Raw genomic sequence first — 24,511 nt, 5'->3', positions numbered from 1 at the left:
TTAAGATTCAGCGCTCTTAACTGCTGTGCACCAGGTTCATTTCCTGGTTGGGAACTGCACCACCCCCTGTCAGTTGTCATATGGTGGCAGCTGTGTGTTGCTGTGATTCTGGAAGCTATGCCACTAGTATTTCAAATACCAGCAGGGTCAACCATGGTGGACAGTTTTCAGTGGAGCTTCCAGACTAAACAGACTAGGAAGAAGGACCTGGCCACTATGAAAACCCTATGAATAGCAGCGCAACGTTATCCAATATAGCGACAGAAGATGAGAGGGTGGCACAAAAATGACCCAGTAAGTTTCAGCTCTGCCCTATGTAGGTTCACTAGGAGTCAGAATTGATTTGATGGCACTAAGTACAACAAAACTAATTTGTATGCATTTCCTCACCTATGTTTTATTCCTACTCATCTTGATTTTGATGTTAGATCATATTCACTGTATTTATTCCTTACGTTTACATTTTTGCTGAACACTGAGCTAGAAGTCTGAAGTTACCTAATATTCCTGTAAACTTCAGCAGGCTACTTAAGCACTCTGAGCCACCCTTGACTCCTCTTTAAAATGGTGATATGATATTGGTTCTGCCTCTTCCACAAGGGTGCTGAGGGGATCAAATGATTCGGTGCTTTTAAGTGTCAAGTTACACACACAGAGGAGGTATCATATTAATTCCATATTTTAAAGTTTGCATTTGCATATATTATAAAGGCAAGTTTGTCTCACTTAATAGAAAGGTGATGCTTTCTTTGCAGAAGGAGGTCAAATATTCTCCCAGCAGTTTGCATGTATACCGTTATGCCTCCAAGTGTGGATGTGGGTGCTAACTGCACCTAACTGCCAGAGCTTGAACTCCGTTATCCTGCAGGTCAGGATTCAGGGAGCGATACAGTTTCACATCTTTTCTTGTCAGCCTTCCCATGGTACAGGAAAGAGTTAGGTGGCAGATTGATTTCATGAGAATAACTTCCCAAATATAAACCACAGAGACTATATACAACTGACTCTGGGATCTACTTCTGAGAATTCATCCCCATCCTTGCCTCTCCTCTCCTTCTATTCCTTCCTATTATTGGTGGGTCCCTTGTCCAAATCCTTTTGCATTCAAGGTTGATGGACATGCAGACTATATATGTACTTTGGGAGGAGTATACAGTACTTCAAAATCTGAGCTCTTCTTTAATATACAATTTGTATATGTCTGTGTGTGAAAGAAATACCACACAATAACTAAGATGCAGGTGCAATTTAAAATATAGTGTTTTTGAAAATCTAACAAAATTGTATTCCTCATTTCAGAACATGATGAGTGCATCACAAATCAACACAACTGTGATGAAAATGCTTTGTGCTTCAATACTGTTGGAGGACACAACTGCGTTTGCAAGCCAGGCTATACGGGGAATGGAACCATGTGCAAAGGTAAAAGCTTTCAATGCCAACACCTCTTCCATTAGGGATAATGTAATCCATCTCTGCCTCCCTCCACCCCTTCTCATCACTGTTATCTACCTTCCGGTTACTTCTCATAGCCGTTGAGAGCCTTGCAGCATGGCCCCTAGTCTTCCTTCTGGGTTATGTCAGTGTTTAAGTGGCCAGACTGTTCAACAACTTTGACTTCATGTCCCTTGATCTCAACCACAGTGGTTTTCATCTCTATTCCTCTCCAGCAGACCACACCCATAAAGACATCCTGAGCATTTTTGTACCAAACTGCTCCATCTTTGAAATCTTAAATTTCAACTTTATTGTCTAACCTAAGTCCCTCTGCTCCCAGTTTTCCCACTCTGTTCCTTTCACAACTCTCAGTCTTCAATTTCTATGACCCTTCCTTTTCACCCAATTTACCAGTCTCTTCTCAGGTGCAGATATTTCTAGATATTACTTCATGAGTCCAAACATGACAGCTATATCTTTTTGGCAGCGTCAAAAGTGGACCCCATGTTCTACTAACATAATCCACTGTGAAATATCTCTATTTGGAGTCAGTCTGACAGTTTTTCTTCTCTGCTCTCTCTCTTGAGCTGTTGAGTGCTAATTAACTGGGAATATTGGATCTCCATGTGTTAGAGTTTCCCATTTTAGCTGGTTTGCCAATACCAATCAATAATTCTTGTAAGTGTTCTGTTGAGCTCAGATTTTCATTTCCATCAGTGGATATTCCAACTGTAGTTCACCACCATTCATTAATTCACTCTTTCACCAATGCCCTCTTTTCCTTCATCAGATGAACTTACCTCCTACTTCACGAGGGAAATAGGGGTTCTGTTTTGGAAACTCCACCAACTCCCATAGGATAAAGTCCATATTCCTTATTATTTCATATAGATTTATTAATGATTTGTCTAATTTAGACATTTTAAGTTTCAAAACTGTCCATTCCTCAAATACACTGTGTCCATTATCCAGGAGTTTCCTAAAATCAATTGCTATGACACTGTGTATGAGGCAGGTAGGAAATAACAAGGGATGGTTGTTAATACAGTGACCCATGAGCATGGGTCTTAAGACCTGGTCTACAATAACACATTGGATGCAGATATGGATGGGCCAGAGGATTACTCTGGCTTGTAAAAGTCTATGCAAATCTTTAATTTAGGGCATTGTGAGGAAGGCCTACTCATTTTGAGGTCTAAATCCCACAAAGATTTCCTTGGACAAATCCTAAGCAAAGCCAGACTTTTAAAGTCCATAGGATAGTATAACTGAACCCTTAGGAATTCCCCAAAGCATCTGGCTGTTCTGAGAGTTTATTTGGGTTTCAGATTTCATCTGGGAGCCCAACAATTCCTCACTCTTATTTCTATTTGACTCTGATTCTTAATTATTGTGAAGAATGAAGTTTATAGCATAAAGAAATCTTAAAGCCATGAGCAGATGCAGACAGATAATTCTTATCTTTGAAGGAAGGAGAACTTTCAAGGGTCTATAAATTTCTTGTGGAAGTTAGGACTACAGCTTGCCTGAATAAAGACTCCCCACTTCTTGTGTGTATCTCTGCTGGAAACGTCAAAAGCTGAAAGATAGGTAGTTTAGATGAAGGATCTGAATTGCTGAGGCCTGTGCTCTACCAACAGGCTGCAACCTTGCAAGTTACTCCAAGGAAGAAATACACATGGTCTGGTCGATATTACCCTTTATTATTTATGAAGTTGAAATTCTCAGTCTCTTTGTGAGTCCTTGGTGACTAGGTATTCTTTTTGCCCAGGATGAAGACAAATTAGAACCTAGAATCAAAGAAGCCAAATGGCTTCTTCCTTTAATTCAGCACCAGAATCTCAGATTTCTACATTTTACCACTCTGAGAAAGTAAATCCTAACTAATTAGAGGAAGCACATGCCAGAAAACAAGAGACAACGCTTTTCCCCAATTCCTGGAACAAGCTGGTCTAATTCATCCATGACAGGCCTTCCATGCTGAGGAAACAGCCCCTGAGCCTTACAAAGCCCAGGAATAATTTGAAGTGGATACAAGCTTCTAAGGCAGCTCAGTCTCACCCATCTCGTTTCTCTTGCCTTCTTTAAAGGCAGCACTTCTCAAAAGGTCACCCTTGCAATGGCTTAGTCCTTGGCTCCTTTTCCTATTCAGAGAGAAATTTCTCCCCTCTCTTGCAAACCCGCTCTAACACAACAGGCTGCACAGTGTCTTTGCCCTTGATTCCGGATCCCGACCCATCCTTAGCAGAGCAGTGCAGGACTCTCCCCGAAGGCCACTGAAGCAAATTCTTACTACTGTCTAATTCATCCCCAGGACCGATTCAGAACTTTTTGAAGGATGGGGCATCTCTCCAATATTTTGGCGCTTTGGCCAGTGTGTAGAATGATCAGAGCTTCATAGGATTCAATCATTTTCTATTTCCTAATCTCGTTCTCTAGGTAGTAGTTTTCCTTGAGAAAACTGTCTGGGATAGCTGCCATTTTTAAAGGTTTATTTTCAAGCTGGATTGTTACAGTGAGATGCAATCTGAATTTTAATGCACTTCCTATTTTGTAAGGTTACTTTTTTTAAAAAGAAATTTTAGTATTTCAATTTATGGGTGAAATATTTCTTTAGCATTGGAAAGAGTACTGTTTTGCAAGTTGTGTTGATGTTTCTTACCTGTATGGAAATATTATATGAATATGAAATTATAATGGCTTTTATAATTTGATGTCCGTATCTCCAAAGGAGTAAAGAAAAGCTGTGTTTGAGTATCTTGAACCACTTAACTTCTAAATCATGTATCTGACTTCTCTTAGCATTTTGCAAAGATGGCTGTAGGAATGGAGGAGCCTGTATTGCCGCTAATGTGTGTGCCTGCCCACAAGGCTTCACTGGGCCCAGCTGTGAAACAGGTAAGAATATCATCCCATCTTCTAGAAAATGAATTTTTACTCCAAAGTATAAAATAATCAATGAGGAAAATAATGTTTCAGGTTTCAAGTGGGCTCTCAAAGCATGGAGCTGTTAATAAGGAAGTGCTAGGAAGGAGGAGGTGGGAAGTTTCAATGATGCATAATCACCGGGGGTTTCCCCAGAGTCACTCTGAGGAGGTTTTGTAGCGATTAAAGCTGGAAGGATATTGAACCTTTTCAGAAGACTGTGTAAGATTGCCCAGCTTTTGATGACTTCATAATTCATTCTACTCATTTGGGGCCCATTTTTCCTGGAATCTATATGACTGTGTTAAAACATAGAGTTCAAGCTTATGGCCAACTCACTTCCTAGGATGCACTACCCCCTGCATCCACATTTGAGAATTTTTAATAAATTTTATTCTGCCCCATTCAATACTCATTCATTCTTGTTTATTTAGAAAGTATTTAAAGTTTTCTAGTCCTTAATTATTCCTCATCCAGTCCATCGTCAACTTCCTCTTTCTGATGGACGCTAATACTAGATCTTTAAAAAATATTTTAAAAAATATTATTTATATATATATATTTATTTATTTATTTAGATGAGGAAGATTGGCCATGAGCTAACATCTGTGCCAGTCTTCCTCTATTTTGTATGTGGGACACCACCACAGCATGGCTTGATGAGTGGTGTGTAGGTCTGTGCCCAGGATCTGAACCTGTAAATCCTGGGCTGCTGAAGTGGAGCACACGAATTTAACCACTACACCACTGGGCCAGCCTCTATATATTTTATTTATATGTAATAAAACATATATTATATATATCATATATGATATATAAAATATATTTATAAAAATTTATTATATACATTAATGTATATTAAACATTAATATATATTTATAATGTGTCTTATATATGTATTATTTAAATATTTCAAATTATATTATATATATATGTAGTCTGTATATGCTTTATGACCCACGTAAAATGTTTTCTCAGTTGAAAATACACCTTGGGAATTAAAAAAGGGTGTTTTGAGTATTAGCTCCTAATTAAAATCATGTCAACAGTAGTTTTAGTTGCTTCGGGTTAAGTGGGTTCTAAAGCAGGTGACCTCAGAAAGTCTGGTTATTCTCCCTAAGAGAAACCTGCTGCCACCAGTGACCTCATATTGCTTTCCAGAAACTTCAATGCAATAGATGCAGTGCATATCCTGCCTCCATTCCACTTGCAGAGTCATCTGGTTTAGTAAAAACGCTCACTGATCAGAATGTGAGACAGAAAACGTTCTGGTCCGTTTGGGAAGTGAGCACTTTACTGCATAGATACTGCCAGCGTGCACAGAAGGATGCTCGCAAGAGGGCTTGCATGACTACATTATCTCTTTCTATAAAAGTACCTTTAAGTGGTGTTTTTCAAACTACAGTGACATTGCTTTCAAAGGTCTCTAATGGAAAATGCACAGTGGCTCTCTTTGGTTTGTAGGGCTCTTTCTCAAGGGGATCATTTCCTAAATCAGGAGTTCCCGAACTCATTGTGCTTGTGAATCACCCATAGAGCTTGTTAACTTGTCAAAACTATAGATTTTTTGTCAGTAACTATCAATAGGATTTACTAGATCAAAATCAAGCACCCCCAGTGTTGCTATCCCATGGTCTCCACCAGTACACCCACACGCATCAAAGCGCACTGGTCTGTATGTCAATGCCTGTGGTGACCATGTTTCCAGAATATAGAATTTTGTGCTGTTTCTGGTGCAGAGTCTGGCTATTAAAATACCGTTTTTTTCAGAGCATTTCAATGGTGTGGAATTTTGAAATAAAGGCTGTCCCAGAAAATCTGGAGTGAATAATGGCCCTGCCCAATACTGCATATCATTCTTCCACTAGAAAAAAAATTATACGATGAGATTGTGAAAATCTAGAATGGCATAAGATAAATCTGAGCAGCGTAAAATTGAAAACTGGAGTTAAAAATAACCCACCAGACTATTTAGCCTTCTCTGCTTAATTACACTGAACTTTCAGTTTATGAGAAGACAATCCCAGACTTACTGTAAGTTGCTCTCTGTAGTTGCCAAGGGCTTTGAGGACAGATGTGGGTTCAAAATCTTGTCCTACTTTTTACTTGTTATGTGGCCTTGGGCAAGTTATATAAACTTCTCAGTGTCTTGTACCCTCTATAAGTCACCTCACTCTTCACAACTCTCTTCCAAGATAGATATTATCTTCTTTTACAAACAAAAATATTGGGTTCAGGGTGATTAATTTTTTTCCTAAGGTAACAGAGTTAGCAGCTGAATACGAAGGTCTTTCTGCTCCCAACCCAGGCTTTTTATTTATATCAGTGCTTTTCAGGGTTTCCCTGAAGTCACTCTAGTGACAGAGGAGAGAGAATGCCTTCATCCAGGGAGGTCCTGAAATGTTCCACCACAAGGATAAATAAAATTTCTTCAAAACATCATGTTTTATCCTAAAAAATCATGCATTTCTGTTCCATAATATATGAAAATATTTAACTTACTTACCATTGAGTAAAGTTGGCGCTCTGAGGCAATGGGTCATAGTTTATCTCTGTCTTCTAGCATCTCTTGGCCCAAGACCATATTTCACTATTTGGGAAGCAAGGCATTCCTGCCTACGATCTGAGAAAATGTAATAATACCACTTGCCTGAAAGCATCTATCCCAGTTGTTGCTCCTAACCTCTCACCTGCCAACACCACCACTTTGGTTGATGCAGTTATAAATAGAAATTGTGCCCTTGTAAGTAAAAACTTTAGATGAGAAGAGAGCCACATACAATAATTTATTCTTCATTCTACAAATGCTTATTTAGGACTTGTATGCTGAGCACTGATCTAGAAACAGTATAGCAGTGAACAAAACTGAGGCCCTGTATGCATGGAAATTATGGTCTAGTAGGGTAGTGAGATTATAAACATGACAATAAATAAATACATAAAATAGTGTCAGGTAAGAGTAGGCGCAATAAAGAAAACTAAAGTAGATACTGTAAAATTGTTTTATTAAACTATGTTCCTTACACACATGATAGGCATTATTATTATCCTTGGTATTATGGATATTTACTTTATTAATAAAGGTAACCAACATCAGCTTCTGTGTCAAGTCCTGAAATTTCGGTGGTTAACACAGAAAGTGCACTGCTAGCTCACATCTCAGTTCAGTGTGTCACTGTGCTGGTGGGGAGATTTGAGGGCGATTGGGCTTGGGATTGCTCCAGCAGGGGACACCTTGGCTGTTGCCATTTTATGAAAAAGTCTTGCTCAGGGCATGGCCTCCAAAGCCACCAGAAAAGAGAACGACAGAGAAAGCAGAGCGAAGACACACCCACTATCACTGCCTTAGGTCAGAAGAGACATGTCACTTTCTGTCACTTCCCATTGATGAGAACTAATCACATGGATTCCAGGGGTTGGGAAAATGTAGTTGAGTCGTGTCCAGGAAAATGAAACCCGTTTGGTGAGCACTGAGTCAGTTTTTTGCCATCTCTGTCGTCTGGCATTGCTGGTACTATTTATTCTAAAAATCAAACCATTTTCTACGTTTCTCTCATCTACTCAGAGTGTGGAAATCTGAGTTACTTCCTTTTTCAATCACTGCCTTCTTTTCACCTCCAGCAAGGATCCTTAACTTGGAATTCCTGGACCCCTGAGGTCTGTGGATGGACTTTCTGGGTCCAGGAATTCCCTGAATGTCTGTGCACGTGTGTGTTTTTCTGCAGAGAGAATCCAGAGCTTTGAAGATTTCATATGGGTTCTATAACTTCAGAAAAATTAAGAATCACTAAGGAGAGACTCTTCCATGATTCATGGAGAACTAACTGCTATCTCATTCTGTACAATTTGATCCAAATTCAAATATCCAATGTCTCCCAATATGCTTCTTTGGGGAACTTAAATCCAAAGACCTCAAAATAAACTTATCCTCTCTCCTCCATAATTCATAACTCCTCTCCTCTCCTCTTACCAAAACTTGGTTCTTCACTTCTGTTCTTTATTTCAGTGAATGACAGCTTTATCCACCAAATTTTCCAGACCAGTAATCAAAGAGTCATCCTCCTCGTGTCTCCTTCCACATCCAGTCAAGTCCTTTTGATTCTGTCTCTCTCCTGGGGTCCATTTGTTTCATTCTGGCTGGTACTACAATAGTTCAGCACTCTTGGGTTTCTCTCTCTCTAGTCCAATCTCTACAGAATATCAGAGTAAACATCTGATCATATGTCACCTCATACTGAAAATAATTTTGGTGTCCCCCATTGCCCTCAGGATAAAGGTCACATTTCTTAACATGATGTACAAGGCCCTTCAAGATTTGGCCCCTGTTATTCTACCCAGCTTTCACCCTCTTCTCACCCCCAAGCATTGAGCTTCATGGGGGTAAAGGGTGTGTCTTGTTCACTTTTGTATCTTCAAGATATAGCACAAGGCCTGCACCTTAGTAGGTATTTTATACATATTTGGTTAATAAATGAAAGCGTAAATGAGTGATTAATTAAAAGAGGAGGAAAAAGAGGATATGGCTGCTTCCGTATTTGCTGGACTTTTTTTGGAGAGGCCTTCAGGGTCATCTGGTCCTGTACTCTCATATGGCGGATGAGGTAGTTAAGGCACAGAGAGGTGAAGTAACTTACGCAAGGTGTTTCATTGTCGATACAGATCTGCAGTTTGGAACTCAGGTCTTCTGATTCCTAGTCCAGTGTTTCTTTTTCCCTTCCTTCCTTCCTTCTTTTCTTCCTTCCTTTCTTCTTTCCTTTTTTCCGATGCCATGCTATCTGCTGGGGAATTCATCCTACTGTCATCCCTCATGAGGTCTGTGCTTTCTGTTCTGCCCACTCCTTCAACTGCCAAGTAATCCTATTGTCTTTAACTGTGAGGACTGTAGCAGTTTTTCTCTCCCGAGGTAGGCAAAGCCTCAGGATAGGCAGGATTTCCTAAGTATAGGAATGCCCTGTATTTGGCCTGCTGGAGTTGGGTGCTGCCTGATAGCTTAGAAAGGAGATTAATTCCTGGCCCCAGTGGCCATCTGTTGAGCCCTCACAATGGAGTCACTGAGGATGAAGTAATGGGATTTACTGGTCTTTTGAAAGACAATCTTAATGTGCATTGACATTTACTAACCCTTCTTACTTTTGTTAAGACGATGTCCCCTGAACCCCCTCATGCTAATTTATTTAGTCTATTTCTGCATCATGTGTATCTAAGTAGAATGGTTGAATCCATTTACCAGCTTCACAAAGAGGCTATGTATATGCTTTTGACCAAGTAAAATTAATTTTTCATGGCCTTCTTTTTAGCCACTGTGTGAAATCACCCACATGTACAGCACAACCTCATTTTTAATTAAACATCCTAATATTTCATCAGGTGTTTAACGTGGACTTAGCAGGGTGATTGTTCCTTGGATGACTCAATAAAATGTATTAGAAATCTATGTGCTGAGGTTTAACAGCTCTGTCACTGCCATGCTGTATTTATTGCACAATTTCTAAACCTCAGCAAACATGTGCCTGATGATCTAATTAATATGCAAGCCATCTTATTATACTAAAAGTAAATCTTTCAGTCATGAGTTAAAGCATAACTCGAAAGATTTGCAGTCCCCTATAAGTAACCGCTGACTTAAATCAAATTCAAATGTTTATAACTGGGGAAAAGTTGGTATCAAATGGCAAAGCAAAAAAACAATATGTTGCAACATCAAAGAAAAGGAGATCAGACATTTTGGTGATAAATATCTTTTTTTTTCCTCCTGTGTGTAAAATAATGGGTTTCTTAGCCACAGATCAAAACATGAGATGAGATTTTAATTATTTTTTGGTGAGTAGTTAAATGAATATAAATTTAAGCTGCATTCCTGAGTGTTCTTGTAGCTTTTTAATACTCGTAGTTTCGAAATGATGAAATGAAGCATGAGCATCTGGGAATGTTGCTTTACTTCAAAGGTAAATTCAAATTGATTGAGGTTGACTGATTTTTTTATGTTTGTATTATTACTGTTATAGTATGGACAGCAAAAATCGTTTAATTCATTTATAGTAACAAAGTTATTTTGCTAGTAGTATGTAGCATTTATTATTAATGTCAGATTGTATTAGATTTATTGATATTGCTAAATTAGCACATTTTTCATCATAAAAGGAATATATTGATTTCATTTCATGATCACATAGCTTTTTTTTAAGGCATATTTTTCAGAAGCTTACATTGTTTTACATAGGAAAGCTGAAAAAATTTAGAAGCAAGAGAAAGTTCTGAGAACATTTCTGACATTACATACCTTCTTGTGCCAAAATGACTCGCGGTGAAATTCTGTTACCGAGATGTATACCTTTTCATGGGAGAGGAAGAGAATCTAAATAAAAATTTTGAGATAACTTTAATATAGTTTAAAAAAAGAGAAAAACCTTAGATACCTTTGCTTTACCAATAAGGGTGATCTTTTGTTAGTATTAATTTGCATTTATTTTGCTCTAGCTAAACAAATAGAAAAGTTATTAAATAAATGTTAGAGTAATAAAAAATCTTGGGATAAAGGAAGTTCTGTTTCTGATCTTTCACAGTGTCTATTAAACTCATTTTTCCAGGTCTAAATTTCTCAGGGGAAGAGACAAGACACAGATCAGATCATTTGGTGGCTTTTGTAATGTGGGAACATGCCCAGGGAGCCATCTGTTAATCTGCCTAAGGTGGGGTCTCCAGTCATACTTGCTGAGACCCATCTGATCTTCAAACTTGGTCTCTAATGATAAAAGCAATTGAATTACATTTGATGACTGAATGTGTCTTAATGAACTTTGGATGAATTAGGGGTTTAGACCCCAGTGTTACTTTTTCCTGTTATAAAATTAAAAAAAAAAAGAAACAAGCAAAAAATTCTCACTGAAGGCTTTTTGGCTGTACCTTGCATATGAGTTAACTTGGGTACTTAAGATGTATCTTTTGTGTTTGTGATCCTTAACCTCTTTTAAATAACCCTTTAATTGCTTAATGTTATGCCAAACCTTGGTCCTCCTTGAAGCGTTTAACATAGGAGTCTAGAACACAAAAATTAAAGTCAGAGAGGCATGGCATGAGTCCTAGCTTTACTGTTGACAGCTGTGTTACCTTTTCCATGTTATGTCATTTTTCTGTGCCTTAATTTTCATATGTGTAAAATGAAAATGATAATAATATCTACCTCATGGGTTTGTTCTGGAGTTTAAGAGAGCTAAGGTCAGTAAGGCACACAACACCATGTCTGGGACACAGGAAGTACTCAATAATTATTATGATACCTAATGTGACTATTTTATACCTTTCAGGTAAAATTTTATGTGCAGAACTGTTTGAATCCTGTAGACATCCTTGAGTTAGCTGGAGATACTCTGAGATGTTATGAAATAAGAGTTAAGAATAAAAAATGATTCTGGTTTCCTTTATTCATTTGTAAGCCAGTTTTAATTTTACTACACTTTAATGGTTTAAAATGTTTAATTTAGCAATTTGCATTCTTTACATTTACTTAAAATTGCTTTATTTTAGTTCCCATGCAAATCTTTAAAAATGAATGTTTTATGGAAATCTGTCTTTGTATTATTCAAAAAGTAGTTAAAAGTTCTAGTGTTAAATCTCAAAGTCATTCTTCCAAGTCCTTCAGGTTAATTGGAAAAAATCTTACTCACATTTTCCCTCTATCTGTCATGTATAATAGATGACAACTGTGTTGGGGAAATTTTTCAGACTCTTTTATTGTAAGGCCTACCTAATTAACACTGGAAATGGGGACACATCATGGAGTTAACGTACGGGGAAAAAATAGCTTTCTAATTGTTAGAGGGTGGATCACCAAGAAAAAAGCCAAGTGGAATTATTTGGAAATTTGGAAAAGATCTCACTTTTGCTTTAAAAATATTAATAATTTGGGGCCGGCCCCGTGGCCGAGTGGTTGTTTGTGCGCTCTGCTGCAGGCAGCCCAGGGTTTCGTCAGTTCGAGCCATGCTGAGGCGGCATCCCACATGCCACAACTAGGAGGACCCACAACTAAGAATATACAACTATGTACCAGGGGGCTTTGGGGAGAAAAAGGAAAAAAATAAAAATCTTTAAAAAAAAAAATATTAATAATTTTTTTAATGGATCACCTTTGTATAATAACTTGTATTAAAACCTTGAGTTCCAGGAATCCATATCCCTTCTTAAATTTTGTTTTTGTTCAAAGCAAACCAAATAAAGTCACTTTTTAGATTTTTGTTTGATTCCATTTTAAAATAAATTAACTGAATATTTCAGTAATATTTTGAATAATCAATATATGAACGTGGTATAAAATCGAAAAGGACAAAGAGCACGTAATGAAAGTAAATTTTCTTTGTACCCTTTCCCCAACAATATAACTTGGAAATCATATATCCATACATCCTCACTGGACAGAGTGTTTCAAATAGGAAAGCCAGTCTTATAGGGGCCTGCTACCACTCAAACAGACTTTTCATTTGTAAGTCTGTGGTTGCCTGTGAGGATGCATATCTTGGGGATATGACCTTTCTCTTGCTTTGGGCACCCCCATATTCTCATTTGAAATGTTCTGCAATTTTCTTATTCATATATTCTAAATTTTTCTTTTACTTAGATAAGCTGACGAACTTGTATTCATCAGAAGTATGAGAGGGGAGGTACAGACTTGAGATCATGGAGAGACATCAGAAAGTGATAAAGGCCTGAGCAGCTATCTGGGACTTAGCTTCTCTAATTCAATATGTATCCAGGATACAACATTTTATTTATAATCAATTACTTCTGCTTCTCACGTTCCACTTCTTCCTTCTATGTTTCTTTTCTGTCTTCCTGAAGGACATGCTTTAATACTCTGTTAGAGTTGGTCTATTAGTGGCACTCTCTCAGTCTTGGTCTGAAAAGGGCTTTTTGCCATTTTCACTCTTAGGTTAGTTATGTGTATAATTTTAGGTTATTTTCTCTCAGCACTGTGAAGGAAGTGTTCCACTGCATTTGAGGCCTCTGAGGTTTAGAAGTCTGTTGTCAGTTCAATTGTAATTCATTTGAAAATAGTTTTGTGCTCTAATTGCTTTTAAGATCTCCTTTCCCTTGCAGTTTGTAGTTTCAGTGCATTGTGTCTGAATATAAATTTATCTTATTTATCTTGCTTGGGGCTCCTTTAGATTACTGAATCTGAGGAGTCATCTCTTTCATCGATTTTGAAAAACACTCAATCTTTGTCTCCTTAAATATTGCTTCTGTCTTATTCTGTTTATTCTTTTTTTCTAGACTTCCTATTGGATATGTTTGGCCCTTATCTTTCTGCGTTTCTTCAACTTTCCTTAGTATTTTCCATCTCTTTATCTCTCAGTTCTGTGCCCTTTGTGATTTCTTCCTATCTTTCCCCCAGTCTATCTGTTATCTCCTCAGCTTTGTATAATCCTTTGTTTAGCTTATCCATTGAATTTTTTTTTTAGTTCAATAGCTATCTTTTTCATTTCTAGGAGTTCTCTTTTTCAAATCTTTTGGTAATTTTCCCCTTACTTCTTATTCTTTTCTTGTGGGTTTGATTCCTTCTTTCATGTCTTTAACAATTTTAAACATGCTCACATTACATTATAATTGTTGTCACGTTGCTCTACTGTCTGAAGTTCAAGGGGGTCTGAGTATGCCTTTCATTGTGTTTGCCAACTCTTGCCCCTGATACAGTGTTTCCTCATGTGTTTTGTATTTTGGATGGTGACCTGAGGCCTTTTCCCTCCGAAGAAATTTTGTATTTGCTTCTGCAGGCGTACCAGGAGTATTACAATCAATATTTGTGTTAATTTCTTTGCCAAGTGGCATACCGCACAGGTGGCATAAATTTGAACCTGTAAGAGCAAACATTTTTTTCTCTCCGCCTAAATACTGGTAAAAATACTGTCTTCTCCTAATCTCCTATGCTAATAGATGTTTGATTTGTGTGTATGAGAGTGTGTGTGTTTCTGTGCTACTCTTAAACTGGAGGACACCCGTCCAAGGCTCCTGCTTTGTACTGGAGCCCTGGACCAAGTCTTCTCAACTGTCACCATGGGGACCATAAAATCCAAATCTGGTGTTTAGCTTCTTCTTGTGATAAATAAGAATTTCCATTTTTAAAAATGAGCTCTGTTATAAATTTACTATTATATATTTTTAAGCCATGTGTTTATAGAAAGAATATTTTCACGTTATGCAATTTTCAGTATTACTGGAGTTGGAAAGAAAGCCACCCCACTCATTTTAGACATAAGTATGTTTTGTTGATGCTCAGTGACTCCTGAGAGTGATGAACTCTGGTCACTCATAAATATGCAGACCGTGAAGTGAAACTCATGGTGGCAGAAAGAAAATGGGGTGGGCCAAAGGAAGAAACAGTGGTAATAAGAACTTCTTCATGGAATTGACTAGGAATGGAGATGGGGAGGCGACTGCTTCTTTCTCTTCACTAAATTTCTGATGGTCCTGAAAGAGTCTGTACTTCTTCCTAGAGGGGTCTCATCTATGGTTAGTTTCCATTTCTTTTTGTAAGCTTTCTGGAAGAAGCCACTGGGACTGTGGTATAACCATCCCATAGCAGTCAGGTTTATCCAGACGATAGGTGACTCTTCCTTAAGAACTCACTGTTTTTTGAGAGAATAAAGTATACTTTAGGTAATTTTTTTTAGATTAAAACTAAAGTGTGTTACACAAGGATAGAGTTAAAAATCAAATGTGCATATAGGGTCAAGTCGAAGATCAATCAAAGTAGAGAGTGACTTTGATTGGGGAGAGTAGCTGATATGACAAAAGACAGAATCAAGATTCAAAATTATTTAAATTACAGGAACAATGAGAATGAAATAACGCTATGACATTTAACCGACATTTAAAGCACCCCCTGCAGTTGCCCTGCTTTCAGCTCTCAAACGAGGCCACACTGCTTCTACCAGTGTTTTATTTTTACATTTGTAATCCTGAGCTCTTCCATCTTTGACCCACATTCATTGTGTCCTTTGCTCTATCCTTACATTTTCTTATTTTCTTTAGCTTTTCTTCTTTCTTCCCCTTCCCTTTTTCCCCACTTCCCTCCCACTGGGGTATGGGTTCTTTGAGAATAGGTGTAAAGCCTATAGTTTTTTGTTTTTCATAGGGCTTAACATCATGCTTTGCATATAGTATGCAGTTAATGAATATTAATAAAATATAAATACACTCTTGCATTTGGGCTAGAAAAAACAGTTGCACAAGATAGAGGAAACCCGCTTTAACAGTTTCATGCTTTCCTTAACTACTGATTCAAAGTTAAGTGTGAGCTAAAGGCTAATGTGCTGGCTCTAAGAGAAAATGCATGCTTAGCCTATGCTGATAGAAACAGAGTATACAAAACAATGTAATCAATAGTCTCCCTGAATTCTGTGTTACTTATTCCATAGTGGAATATTGTATTCACTTTGGCCAACAAATTTTAAGAGGTTATTGGCAAATGGAAGTGTGTTCAGGGAAAAATTATCCGGGAGATGAAAGCCCTGGCAGATATAAGAGGATAGTTGAATAAACCCTAGATGTTTAAACAAGAAATGAAAAAAATAAGAAAATTGAAAGGTGGCGTAAAAACTTCTTTCTTAAATACGTGAAGAACTAAACTTGTATGTGGATTTTGGATTAGATTATTCTCTGTAACTCTAGCATGCAAAACTAGTAAATTTACCAGGAGTCAAGTTTGAGCTGCAACTAAGAAATACACTGGTCGCAAGAACCATATGGAAACGGGGCGGAACAGCCTGCTTGTTCAGGCAGAGTATAGATGGCCAAATGTTAGAAGCATTTAGAGTTCATAGGATTTCCGCGCTGAGTCTAAATGGCCTTGTTTTATTGAGATTACCTCGGACCTTTCTTGTTATGATTTTTCATAACAGTGGCTACTTCAAACTGCATGTCTAAGGGTACTTTCTGTAATAATAAAGAGGCAGTGTAGTATGATGGTTAAGAGTCAAAAGTGAGCTTGGAAAATGGTTCTCTGGGTACGAATCCAGGCTCTGCCGCTGACTTACCTGTGTGGACTGGGGCAAGTTACTTAATTTTTGTATCTTGGTTTCCTTGTTTTAAAATGGAATGATAATAATACCTATTTGATTGTGTTATTGAGAAGTTTACATTAGTCAATACATACAAACAGTTGCGGCAGTGGCTCGGTAAAGGTTAGCTATTATTATGACCTTACCCCTAAACTCTACAGTGACCATCTCAAGTAGTTATTATTACCAGATGAGGAAACTGAGGTTCAGAAAGATTGAATAAGTTGCTCTGTGCTGTACAGCCAGTAAAGTGGAGAAATAAGGACTAGTGCCCAGGGCTGATGAATTAAAATAATCCGTGCTCTTTCTGGTCTGGTATTTGGCCTCCACTGCACCATAAAGATGATTAAATGTCTTTGAAATGGCAGCAAACTTTGTGGAATATAGATGCCAAATTTTCTAAATTAAATATTTATTACGTTCCCATGCACACACAGCACAACGTGACGTGTATAAAGATGCAGAAAGTAAAATGCAGTTCTTTTCTCTTGGGAGTTTGTACCTCTGACTGTCCAATGCACAGGGGAGCATTTTATCTAAATGACAGGAAAAGAATAGTTGGGTACAAAAATCCTGGTAATACCTTTTAAATGATTGCTGACTACTAATCTTGTCTGGTATGGTAACCCCAGAAGAAACTGCTCTCAAGAAGAATGAATCTGGAGCTGTAAACCCCCCCAGTTGTAATTTACAGAGAAGGCTTCATGATAAACTCCTACTGGTGGGACCTAGGAGGCAAGCAAACAGCTGATTAAATGTGTGAAAAGTGCACTGTCAAGTGTTAGACCGGGTTTTCATAGCCAATTTTCTCAATATTCATGTCTGAAGACAATTAGAAGGCTGAATAAGAGTGAACTTGGACCTCTGGTTTAATCAAAAGCCCTAATGAAACAAGTTAAAGGAATTCTGATATTCTGAGTCTTTTAAGATGCAAAATTCTTTCTTGTCCTTAGATGAGGTATGTTTTCATTTGTCTTGAGCAGCCTGCAAAATAGAAATCATTCACTCAAGCATTTTTTTCCTTTAGTTTTAAAAAGGCCTAATTCCAGTCTTAAAATTAACCTTAACCTTGTCTTTTTTATATAAAACTGAGTTTATTTTTACTACTTATTATCATTCTGTTAAAAAATGTTTAATTCAAGGAAAATAAAATCAGTTGACTGCAACTGTTTGTGTTTCTCTTTGCTTGAAAATTAATCAATCTAATGGACTCTGTAAACATGACAATTTATTATTCATTATGATCTTCCTGGTTTGGGCCGTTTATAACAAAAAGAAATTAATTAAAATACACAGGCCTATACACAGTCCCAAATAGGCAAGAATCAAGAGTAAGTTATGTACCACAGGATGCCAGAACCTTTACTCAGTGAATCATGGGAAGGGGACTCTTTCCATAAATCATAAAACTTAATTACAGACCAAATGGTGCTGAATCTCTGTTACACAGATAATTTTGTGCCCCACGCTGAGTGAGAAGTAAGATTTAGTAAGTGTCTAAAATCAATTAGATTAGAATCAATCAACTGATTATAGCTTATATAGGAACCAAATGAGGAGAATTGCTAGATTTTGTTGGAATTATTAATAAATGTTCATAATATATTCTCTGAGATCAGATCTTTATCTTCAAGTTTACATTTTTGAAAGGCAATCAGAAGGGAGACATTCGTTGTACACTTGGCCTCATTCGTTTTAGACCTCGCCCTCTGCAGGAATGGCCCTTTTAGAAATCAGATGTAACTTCTTAATCACTATTTCCAAAGTGTTCACATTTCTTGACCTTTTGGCAGCATTTGATATTGTTATCCAAATTCTTTCTAGCCAACCTCCTTTTTTTCCTTTGGTTTCTTTGTCGTGACATTTTCTTCAGACTGTAGTTTTGCAACAACCATATGTAGTAGGTGTTTTGACTCACATTTTTGGGGGAAAAGATAGAGAAGTAAGTGAATTGCCGAAGGTGACACAACTATCAAATTGAAGAACTTGGAGTTAAACACTTGACAGCATAAATCCAAAACCCATCTGTAAACCACTGCACCGTATCCCCAACATGGCGGCTCCTACACACGTTAGCTCTTACTGCCGTTACTTTCCTGCTTGTCTGACTGCCTTTGTTAGCATTTTTTGCTTCTTCTCATCTCCTGAATGTGGAGATTAAATTATACACTCCATCTCTTTCCTTTCTTAGCACTATCTCCTATGTTGAGCTCAACCACCCCAAGTCTTCAAAAGGAGTCATCCTGTCCAGACACCTCCACAGCTTAACTCCCACATCCCAAGGGGCCACTATCTATTTCCATGTGGACATGTTGCGCTACACGTGGCCTGCTTCCCTTGTGTTACTTGGGTCCTGAATGCTTCCCCCTCTCCATATTGGAATCACCTAAGCATGACAAACCACCCATCTCCTTTCTTTCCTTCATTGCCCATAAAGCAACACCAATACAAATAGCATGTAGCAGAATTTTAACAAAAATTTTGAAGATAATGGAAGAGAGCTAAAGAGGAACAAAGCAAAGGCAATAAACTAAAATGAAATAGAGACCCCATTTTTCAAAAAAATGCTTTGGCTGTTTCTTGCCACAGAGTCAAAGACAGATTTTCCATTGATCTAATGAAGCTTAAGCTTCTGCTCTACCCATCTGCCCACGCTTCTTTCAAGGCCTGGGGGAAGCCCTAGCAATGTGCTCACCTACTCATAAATTTTTGTAAAATTTGCAGTAGTTATGTATTCTGATAATCTCTTTTTCCTGAAGGGGCTTTCAAAATTATATAGGCTTCTGGTCCTACAGATCTGCTTCTGCATAGAGTTCATTCTTACCAAGCGAGATATCTCCCCATTAAAGCCATGACATACTTCCATTCTCTCTAGACTCTTGTCGTTCCTGAGACCTTTATCCTCTCTTTGTAGCTCTCAATTTCAAGCCTTTAAATTTCTCTCCCTCTCTCTCTTTCTTCTTCCCCATGCTCTGAGAGGAGGGAGAAAGGAGCATCACTTTTCATACCCAAAGAGGCTGTGAACATATTTTCCTAAACCAAGATCTTTTCCACTATTATGACACATGGTGCCACTCGCCTATTATGTAAAAACACCTTCAATTATTATTTTGAACTGCTTTTTAAAATTCCCTAACACATCAGCTGGTCATTATTGAAAACATATGCCAAACCTTGTGCTAATTGCTTTACATTTATTAATTCATTTTAATCATAAAATGAACACTCTGAGGTGGGTATAATTATTTTCATGACCATTTTAAAAATCAGTGCTTAGGGAGGTTGAATAACATAGCCAAGGTCTCATAGTAGGCATATGGTGGGCTCTTGATTTAAATTGTTATACGTAACCCCAGATGTGCACTTGTAACCCCTTCTCCATTTTACCATCCAGATATCACTCTTCTGTGAAACTCTCCCTGATTTGTCCAACCAGAAGCTTTCTTCTCTTCCTTTCAACAACCATATTTGTGCTAATTTTTTTCCACTTCCCTCGAATTACCTTATATTGTTATTAATCTTGAAGCACGAGAACATTATCTTAAACTCTTAGGGAGTTTAGTTCAATGCTTCATGGAAACCAATCCAGTAATTTATGGAATGGCTTTTATGGCTAAAAAATAATTTGAGTTATATCTAGATAAAGGAGATAACTATTATAAAATTCCAAAATAGGCTACTTAAAAAAATCCTGAAAAGGGAAATTGTTTAATACGTTAAGCAGGGTGTTATGTATATGACCTACAGCTCTTAAGTGATGAACTGTGGAAAATGTATACTTGTGTCATTCACAGGAAGTTGAAAATGCAGTATGTCATCTTTCCTCGTGGCTATAACCAGGAGGCATCTGTTGGAAGAAAGCAGGTGTTCTTAGCTGATAGGGGACACAACTATAAGCCTAATTAATGACTTACTAATACTAGCTCTCACTTCATTCTGAGAAATTAGGCTACTGATATATACAAAAAAATAATAAATCAGTACTTGTGGATTGGATTTGGGTGAGTATATTTTAGATTATGAGTTATGAGTAGGTGGGCATTAATGTAACTCAGTGAAGGGAGACAGAAGAGAAGAACACAGAGATATTTTCTCAGATGGAATGGTTATATGAATAAAGTGAGGCTGAAACTGGACACCAAGCATTTGAGTAACAGAGATAAACGTTCAATAGGAAAAAGTACGGTTTGTAGTGCGTTGAAGCAAGTGGACCATTTCCAGCATAAGAATGATCTATGCCGACCAGCCCACTGGCACAGCGGTTAAGTTCACGCGCTCTGCTTCAGCAGCCCAGAGTTCACTGATTCAGATCCCAGGCACAGACCTATACACGGTTTGTCAAGCCATGCTGAGGTGGCGTCCCACATATAAAATAGAGGAAGATGAGCACAGATGTTAGCTCAGGGCCAGTGTTCCTCAGCAAAAAGAGGAATATCTGGCAGCAGATATTAGCTCAGGGATAATCCTCCTCCTCAAAAAAACAGAAAAAAAAAAGTATGATTTGTGCAAAGTTTCTGTGAAGAGAACTTAAACAGGCATTCTGGTGAAGAAATTTGGGCTGCTTTTGCTGTTACGAACAAAATCAAGGATAGTCCTTTAGAGTAAGCTTAAAGGCTATACTTTTAGCAAGCATTGCATAAAAGCAGTGCTTCTTTAGACTTGAAAAGATGGCCTGGAGCAAACTTTTCATCCTTCTCTTTGAATTTAAATGCCTTAAAAGGAGTATTTTGGTGTCCAGCAGTCTTTTTTTCACTGAACTCACTGAGAGGAATGAACATAAACTGTGATATAAGGTTGGACCTCAGAAAGAGTTCTAAAATGTAGGCAGACCCACGTCATGGTCAAAGGTGTGAGCTTTGGAATCAGCGTGCTGGCATTCACTCTTCCAGCTCCACCGCTTACAGGCTCTGTGATACTCAGGTGAGTGACTCCATCCTTCTTATGCTCTGTTTCCTCCTCTGTTGGAAGGGGGTAGTAATAGTACCCCTTACAGTGGTTATGAGTGTCAAATGAGCTAATTCCTGTAAAGCACTTAGCACAATGCCTGGCACATACTACATGCTAAATAATTGTTAAATGGTACTAATAAACTTAGCTGAATGAAAGCGTAGAGACAAAGTTGAGTAGATGCTACCAGGGAGTGAGGGGAAGGAGATATGGGGAGTTATTGCATAATGGGTATGGAGTCTCTGTTTGGGGTGATGAAACATTCTGGAAACAGTGTTGATGGTTGTACAACATTGTGGACATAATGAATGCCATTGAATTAAAAGGTTAATATGGAAAATTTTATGTCATATACGTATCTCTCCAATAAAACAAAAGAAAGCAAGCTTATAAGTAATGACTGTCACTGAAGCCCAGATTCTTTTTCTTTTGCTAGGAATGCTAGGAAACACACACATACATAATTTCAGATTTAACACACTGACTACTTTCATTGCCACCTCTGGTGTCCTGTGGTCCAAAAGGGAAGGACCCTGAGGCTGGGTAACCTCCAAGATGTCCGCTAAGGGGGTGAGGAGCTCCTCAGTCTTAGGGGCCCCTAGAGTGCAGGATCAGGAGAGAGACAGTTGCGTTGACAGATCCCCACAGCCTCTGCAGTGGAGCTTGGCTGGGAGGGTTTTCCTGATGCCTCAGGATGCCCAGAGAGGAAGGACATGGCTTTATTAGACTAACTCAGCCGTGGCGCTTATCAATCACCGCCACATGTGCCCAGCTACTTTACTTTCCACTCCATCTAGGCCAAGCGATCAAACGCATGGATTTAAAATTTAAACCAACTCTTATAGCATCATAAAAACTGTTTATCATTTTAGATTCAAAGAGTTTTACTAATTTAGCAGTAGACTGGTGACCATGAAGGGGGCTCATTATGTGGTACATAAAGCCAAGGAAACTCAGGCAGGACTCTTTTTCCCTGAGATTTCTACCAGCTACTTTGATGGATTTTAGAAAATCTAGAGTTATTAAATAAACACAGCTCTTTTGCTACATTAAAAATAAAATCTGATCCATCCTTGAAACATAGGGTCAGGTTACATGACCTCAGAAGTCCTTTTTGACTCTGATTCCGTGAATCATACTCACCCAGCATCACCAGACATGAAAAGAAAAGAGATATCATCTCAAATCATTCCCATTACCAAGCTATGAAAATATATATATATAACAGTACGTGATAATTTTGAAATGTAATATGCGTTTAATGGATTTAAATGATGATTAAACTTACTTTTAAGCTGCTATTGTTCATCAGTAATAATCATGATAATTATTTTAGTCTCATTTCATCTGATTATGGGTAACTATGTAAGTAACTTTAAAATATTTGAGTCAACACATCACTCGACTACTAGTGTTTTAGATTAGAGATCGTTGTTAATTTGTATTGCATGTGAGGTGGTTGTGCCGTCAGTCATTTCACACATATGGACTAAACACCTGCTTTGTGCAGGGTACTCTTCTAGGTACTGGAAATATGGTGGGGAAGAACTCAGGCAACATCCTTTCTCTCATAAAGCTTATTCCAACCCCCTCTAAAAAATAACCCTTATATCGTAATAATTTAGATGCTAATATGCTATAAAACAAAATGAGGAAAAATTAGCCTACTTCAATGTGTCTATTATACTTGACATAGAAACTCTGTAAAATGATTTTTATTATTCCTATTTTATAAGAGAGGAAATTGCCTTAAGACACTTGCAGGACAAGCAAAAGTGTAAAATTTCTTATCATAGTAGTTGTTTGGTAAATTCTGTATAATTATTTTAAATATCTTAGCAAAATGTGGGAGAAATTTGAGAATTAGATGTGTACATAGATAATACTACTCTGAGCAGAGCCTATGAGAATTCATTCTAAAAAATTAAATTAACAATAAAAGAAACATTTGTTTTAAGAAAAAGTATGTATATGACATGTATATGATAACTATATCTTCTGTCTAATTATATGTCTGTCTATCTAGTCACTCTTCAAAGTCCCTTGCTTCCACCCCACTCAGTAGAGCAGTGGTTCCAATCAGAGGTGGTTTTGCCCACCACAGAAATATGGCAATGTCTGGAGACATTTTGGATAATCCTAACTGGGGAGGTGAGGGTACTTCTTGTTCTAGTGGCTAAAGGCCAAGGATGCTGCTAATCCTGCTACAATGCACAGGACGGAGCCCCATAACAAAGAATTATTGGACTCAAAGTTAAGAAACCATACATTAGAGCTAACAATTATCAACTGTTTGGTATGTAAACTTACAGGTCTTTTTCAACGTATTTTTACACACATGCACATACATACTCACATGCTGTGCAAATGGGATAATATTGTACATATTATCCTGTAACTTGTATTTCTACTTATTACAAGTTGGAGGTCTTTTAGTCAGTACATTTAGTTCTATCTCATTCTGGAAAACTGCATAGCATTTTCTATGTATGTGTAAATAGATCATAATTTATTTAACTCTTCTCATATTAGTAGGCATTTAGATTATTTTCAGTTTTTTGCTATTTCAAATGGTTGCACTGAGCATCCTCAAATGTACATTTTTGTACAAATGTGAAAGCATTTCTGTAGGACTGTTTCCTAGAAGTGGAATTGCAAAGTCAAAATACATGAATATTTTAAAATTCGGTAGGTACTGCCAAGCCCTCCAGAGAGGATGGACCCAAGTTACATTCCCACCAACTGTCTATGAGAATGACAGGAATATTTTCAACTTTGTAAGTGTGTTTTACTAAAGAGGAATATAACATAAGCAAGTAAAATCGTGCTTGGTTTCAAGAACGTTTGGCCAGAGAAGGCTAAAAAAGCCCATCAAGCTGTATCAAAGAACATAATAATGTTCATTAGAAAGTAGAATGTGATGACCACAGAAATCTCTCTCTTACACAAGCAATAACCTGAAAGGACTGACGCCCGTAGCAGGTGTGTCCACTGTCTACATTGTTCTGGAAAATTTACCAGAGAGCTTGTTGATGTGATCCACTGGGTCATCTGCCTTCACCCAACAGCCTGATAGCTGAAGTAACAGCAATTGTCCACAGAATTTATAGCTACTTGGCTTTTCAGTAAGGCAAAGGAAAAATAAACCAGAA

The 24,511-nt window shown here is 37.7% G+C and overlaps 1 protein-coding gene across 6 annotated transcripts in view; it reads left to right on the top strand.

Moving 5' to 3' along the window:
* Window positions 1-24,511, top strand: part of NELL2 (neural EGFL like 2) — a 362,958-nt gene that overhangs the window by 270,655 nt on the left and 67,792 nt on the right. For all 6 annotated transcript variants that reach the window (XM_070621103.1, XM_008519672.2, XM_070621102.1 and 3 more), the window contains 2 exons: window positions 1,300-1,422; window positions 4,240-4,335. In XM_070621103.1, the coding sequence (XP_070477204.1) occupies window positions 1,300-1,422; window positions 4,240-4,335 (219 nt within the window). The remainder of the gene's footprint in view (window positions 1-1,299; window positions 1,423-4,239; window positions 4,336-24,511) is intronic.

The sequence above is a fragment of the Equus przewalskii genome, chromosome 5 (genome assembly GCF_037783145.1).
Source record: "Equus przewalskii isolate Varuska chromosome 5, EquPr2, whole genome shotgun sequence".
Classification (NCBI taxonomy): Eukaryota; Metazoa; Chordata; class Mammalia; order Perissodactyla; family Equidae; genus Equus; species Equus przewalskii.
This window is presented reverse-complemented; position numbering and strand designations above follow the sequence as displayed.